General features: G+C 45.1%; 1 protein-coding gene across 1 annotated transcript; it reads right to left on the bottom strand.

Moving 5' to 3' along the window:
- Positions 1-407: 407 nt before the first annotated feature.
- On the bottom strand, positions 408-5,732 carry CCDC160 (coiled-coil domain containing 160). Its single transcript, XM_088465842.1, has 3 exons — positions 5,592-5,732; positions 1,680-1,792; positions 408-1,294 (listed from the first exon to the last, which is right to left on the bottom strand). Exon 3 carries the CDS (start codon positions 1,279-1,281, stop codon positions 439-441), a length of 843 nt encoding a protein of 280 aa, XP_088321968.1. The 5' UTR covers positions 1,282-1,294; positions 1,680-1,792; positions 5,592-5,732; the 3' UTR covers positions 408-438.
- Positions 5,733-6,103: the final 371 nt, after the last annotated feature.

Below are 6,103 nucleotides of genomic sequence, written 5' to 3'. Positions count from 1 at the left end.
TTCTCTGCCACATACAGATCTATAGCTGAAATGATGATATGACCACCAGATATCCTGGTACTGGTACCCTGATTAGGTTTAGGGACCCTGGGAAGGGTTAGGCGCCACCGGGGGGAGGTTAGGGTTAGGCACCCCCAGGCAGGTTAAGTTTAGGGTGCAGAGGAATGTTTGGCACCCTGGGAGGGACTTAGGGTTAGGCACCACCCCAGGTGTTTTAGGGTTAGGTACCCCTAAGGGAGGGTTAGGGGGGAGTAAAGGGTAAGGTTAGATGACTTACCTACTTCGTCGGGATTCTCCTCTGTCGGGCTTCCGGCGTCGGTATTTCATCCCGGCGGCTATTGAGCCGCCAGGATTTCATACCCAACCCAGATAGAACAGATGACTGAAATCAAGACTTGTTTAGACGGTTTCTAAATAAAACACTGTTTATATGCCTCTCTAGCACGTCGATTTGTATATCTGTCTCTTTTCTTTAATAGTCTCTATTTCTCGGAGCAGCTTATTCATTTTTACTTCATACTGCAGTCTGACTTTTTCTATAGCAAAGTCATTTCTAAGTCCCTGTTGCTGTTTCAAAGTTTTTAATTCCTGCTCCAAGTCTCGTTTCTGAAACTGTAAATCCTGGATTTCCTCCCTTGATCTACTTAAACTCTTAGTAAGTCTGCTCAACATCACACATTTTCCCTGCAGGTCTTTCTGTAGAACATGTAGGTCTGAATCCTTTTTCTCTCCCTCTTTCTGCATCTGCTTTAGCAAGACGCCTTTACATTCATTCGCTCTTTTTGATGTCGCCAGGGTCGTTCTCATGGCCTCTAACTCCCATTCGGTCTCCTTTTGTTTGGCCTTCAATTCACATATCTCAACCTTGCAAGAACTGAACTGAAGTTTCAAGTGGTTTCCTTCGGAATGTTTTTTCTTCATTTCATGTCTTAAAAGGATCAGATCATCTTCATTCCAAATGCTATCATCATTGCCATCAGCAGCCATAACTGAATCGGCCTTTAATCTCTGACAGGACGGGCAGGTGGCATTTTGGCCTGTGGCTGGATGGTCATAATCTCGAATGATCATCTTAGACAAGATCTCTTTTCTTTTCTGATTTTCCTCTTTCTGAACTTGACAAACTGCAGCCTGGTAAATCCCTTCCACTCTCTGGGCCTTCTCCTTGGCCAGCTTTTCTGATGTCAGCAGATCGGGTTCAAAAGACTCATGAAAGAAATCTTGTGCACTGAAATGTGGTGAAAATAACTCTTCAACCCAGTGTTTTTTCTCCGCTTCCATTATTAAGTAACACCTAAGGATCAAACAAGAGCGTAAATGAATATAGATATAATATGAAAACTACTGCTCCAATGGAAGCATTCTAATGCAACTGGATAGGATACACATTAGTCAAGAATTGGCCACATGAAGCTAATGGGATCATGGATCTGAGTCAGACGCACAGTGGGCGTGTTTGTGTGATGCCGCAGGAGCCTGACCTACTACTCAATGCCAATTTCTGCAGGTCTAATGCGAGAATCCGTGCAGCTCCGCCCACCGTTTTCCGTTCACAGTCGCAATTATCACTAGTATCGGCACTGGCACCAGCCCCATTCTATGTGCAAGAGATTCATCTGAAACCGGCTTCACTTCTCCATACGCACAACTCCAAATAGCACAGAGCTCAGGCTACTCACCTATGACACTCCCACAAGACAGAACAGCTCTGTGTGATCGTATTATTGCTGCGCAGTTCCTGTCCCGAAACGTCCAATTCACGGAAGGACAGATTCAGCAAAGATGCGTTCAACTAAGAATAAGACAGATACACAAAACTGCATAAATTTGCATCTGCGCATTTGCTGTATGTTAAAACACGTTATTTGCGTCCATACAAAGAACTTCACCCGACTCAGAATCAGCCCCATAGCTGGTTATATAATGTTATCTTATCAGCTGACAAATTTGTAAATGCGTGGTCGTTTTGTTTGTTTGTTTAAAATAATTTGTTTACTAGAGATCCACAGTCCACAGCATCAGAAAGAGAATACAAAACAACAGAATTTCAAAATAAAGGCTAACAATCTGATAGGGGTAAAACACACAATATAAGTGCTACTGTGGGATCCATTTTGGGGGTTAAAGGATAGAAAATAGGACAGAGAGTACGGCGTGACGAGAGAGAGGGAGAGGGAGAGAGACCATTCAGCGACTGTCAAGTTTCAAACAGGTATGCAAGACTGTGTAATATCAGCTAATGCTGGAATTTCATATAGGATGTAAAGTGCAAGTGAATAAATAGATAATATAACAAATAAAAGTAGTCAAGTGCACTATGGGGTGGTGAATAAATATACTAAATTTAATTAATACAATATGGAATAAAAACAATTATATAAATTAAAACAGATAGGGGACTGATAAGGAAATCGAAGTCAGTAAAACAATGGGGGTATGGGAAATTAAAACAAGTGGTACAGTACAAAGGCAATTAAAAAACAAGAGTGTATCACTCTGGCCAGTGATCCATCTTGCCTTATGAACCTTTTATGTTGATACTTGGACTCAGATAAGCATTTTCTCCTTTATTGCTAAATTATATAATGGAGAAACCCATTCAACTGAGCCAATCCCATGAACTACTGTTTTTTAATTGCCTTTGTACTGTACCTGTTTTAATTTCCCATACCCCCATTGTTTTACTGACTTAGATTTCCTTATCAGTCCCCTCTCTGTTTTAATTTATATCATTGTTTTTATTCCATATTGTATCTATTTATTCACTTGCACTTTATGTCCTATATGAAATTGAAGCATTAGCTGATATTACACTGTTTTGCTTACCTGTTTGAAATTTGACAGTCGCTGAATGGTACACCCATCTACACATTAACTCAGCACGTATCCCCTACCTATCCTACTGTTCAGATGACACCCTGATATCTAAAAGGAGGGCAGTTTCTATGTATAGGCATTTACTTATTCATTTGTAATAGTGTATCTGTGTTACATAAGTTACATTTGACTGTTTACTTATATTGAGGGGGTTGTTATAGGTTACTGGCGCCATCTTATCTTCACATACACACACACACACACACACTATGTGAGCCAATTAGACTACAATGATAGATGATGGTGATATAGAGTTTGTCTGTCCAATAATATAATAGGGAACAATACTTTGCTGTAGTCTACGTAGGAAATGCAGATAGTTGTATGGATTTGTGAATATTACACCAAAGTTCCGGATCTCACCCGGGGGTTGGAACAGAGGAGCTCATTCAGACCCGGACGCTAAGCTGCGCTCTCACGCTGCCAAAAGGGATCGGGTATGTAAATGCCGCAATCGAACTGTCTGGTGGAAGGACGCCCTCTATGCCTTAAATAGCGACGGCAGAGCTAACGCACGACATTATAAAGACGCCCACCTTTCTTCCTTAGCACACGTCATCTCCAGGAAGTGTGTAATTAATCGGAGCTGCACGCAGTGCTTGAGGTAGACCCTAGCCCACCACAAACACTGCGATCAGTGCTGGCTAAAATGCAGTGACGTGTACAATGAAGCTTCTTTGCTAATTATGCACGCCCCTAAAATGCCATTTATACGCCCAGACACGCCAGCGTTCGCACATCCACTCACCCGTTCACAAGTACCTTCCCCTGTTACCACCCATAAACGGCGCTGTCACTCAAATTAGCATCCAGTCTGTGTACTACGAGCGCACAATTCCCGAGCGCAGTGACTCGCACATACGCATATTCACGCATACGCAAACGTGCAATTATCGGCCATAGCATGCATTCGCAGCTTAGCGTCCGGGTCTGAATCAGGCCCAGAGTTCTAATCCGGATCAGACCCAGAACTTAACCCTTTCATAATACGGCGCCTACCCAGGATATTCCCAAGTCTGCACCGTTCACACCGGAGCCGGATCTGCAGTGACCTGGCTCTTCTGGCATTGCAGTGGACACTTGGAGATGACATCATCTTCAAGCGCTACTGAAGCCGGCCAATTGGGCGGCATGCGGAATGATCTGGGTCATTGTGACATGGATCGCGCCATTTACACTGCAGGGTTTCATGTGTAAAATCCCGTGTAAAATCCTGCAAGTTACCTGTGTTGGCAGGAATGCCAGCGCCAGCAGCTGTTCGCACCCTAATGGAGCAACAATTTAATTGCTCCGTTGGGCACCAGGCACTACCAAGTTCCAACCATTGGCAAATACAATAGAAACCCTTAGAGACCTATTTAATTTATTCCTACATTAAGAAAAAATATATATATACCTAGCAATGTATAGAACAGATCAGCGATATTGCATACTCAAATCCTGACTCTGGTTAGCTGTCTTCCGACCTGAGAATACCCTAAAGGTGCATACACACTAGACGATATGCTCCCTGAGCGATATCGTCTAGTGTGTCCCCGGCAGGCTGTGCTCAATGTCGTTCATGACATTGAGCACAGCCGCTGAACAATATCATTAGCGATATCGTTCAGCGCCGGGCTCTCTCACCCATTCCCTGACATGCAGCAACCTGACGAGGTCGTCAGGTTGGCCTGCATGTCAGCCCGATGAACGAGGATGACGAACGACCCGCGGGAACGCGCGTCGTCGTCATCGTTCATCTTTTTTGTGTTATGGTGCGTACACACTGGGCGTTTAAAGTGGACGACTGAACGATAACGATATCGTTATCGTTCAGTCGTCCACTTTATCGTCCATGTTTAACACAAAAAAGATGAACGATGACGACGACGCGCGTTCCCGCGGGTCGTTCGTCATCCTCGTTCATCGGGCTGACATGCAGGCCAACCTGACGACCTCGTCAGGTTGCTGCATGTCAGGGAATGGGTGAGAGAGCCCGGCGCTGAACGATATCGCTAATGATATTGTTCAGCGGCTGTGCTCAATGTCATGAACGACATTGAGCACAGCCTGCCGGGGACACACTAGACGATATCGCTCAGGGAGCATATCGTCTAGTGTGTATGCACCTTTAAACATGGACGATAAAGTGGACGACTGAACGATAACGATATCGTTATCGTTCAGTCATCCACTTTAATCGCCCAGTGTGTACGCACCATAAAGGTGCATACACACTAGACGATATGCTCCCTGAGCGATATCGTCTAGTGTGTCCCCGGCAGGCTGTGCTCAATGTCGTTCATGACATTGAGCACAGCCGCTGAACGATATCATTAGCGATATCGTTCAGCGCCGGGCTCTCTCACCCATTCCCTGACATGCAGCAACCTGACGAGGTCGTCAGGTTGGCCTGCATGTCAGCCCGATGAACGAGGATGACGAACGACCCGCGGGAACGCGCGTCGTCGTCATCGTTCATCTTTTTTGTGTTAAACATGGACGATAAAGTGGACGACTGAACGATAACGATATCGTTATCGTTCAGTCGTCCACTTTAATCGCCCAGTGTGTACGCACCATAAGAAAGTAGTTAATCTGCAATGTCCACGAGTAGAACACCTACTGCCATGCTGTGAAAACACTATATTACAAATACTAATTAATGACCTGCATATTCAGCTCGCCCTAATGAATAATCCAGGTTAGGAGAACTGAGCCTGATACACACTTACCTTCTCTCACAGTACTTGTGTATGCCGCTCTTGTGCTGTAACTGTAGTCGTGCCGTACAGCACCATCAGGAGAGACACCTCTGCGCATGCGTCGCTGTCTTCGTTACCGGAAGTAGCTTTGCTTTCCGTCACCATAACAACCAGGATCTCCGCACTTCTACCAGTGCTCTGTACTCACGTGACCATTACAGGCCAATTAGTTTCAAAAGTGGATGTTCGACGTACAGGCGCGTATAACCGCCGGGGAGAGAAACTAAACAGCATCATGTGACGCTAGAGCGACCACGGCACGGTCACTGAACGAACTGATATAGGCAGAATGCCTAGATATGGCCATCGGTGGGTCTCACCATCGATGGTACATGGCAGCCGCAGGGCAAAGATTAGGCAGCCTGCACCTTAGTTGTGGAAATGTAAAAATCACAGTATGCCCAGCCGCAAAGCTTGTTGGTAGCTGTGTGGCTGGGACTTGTAGTTCCAGCACTGCTAGATAAGGAAGTGTGCCTATTTTC

The sequence above is a fragment of the Taudactylus pleione genome, unplaced genomic scaffold (assembly GCF_031769625.1).
Source record: "Taudactylus pleione unplaced genomic scaffold, aTauple2 ptg000064l, whole genome shotgun sequence".
Lineage (NCBI taxonomy): Eukaryota > Metazoa > Chordata > Amphibia > Anura > Myobatrachidae > Taudactylus > Taudactylus pleione.
Note: the sequence above shows the minus strand (reverse complement) of the source record. Positions and strands in the feature narration are given on the sequence as shown.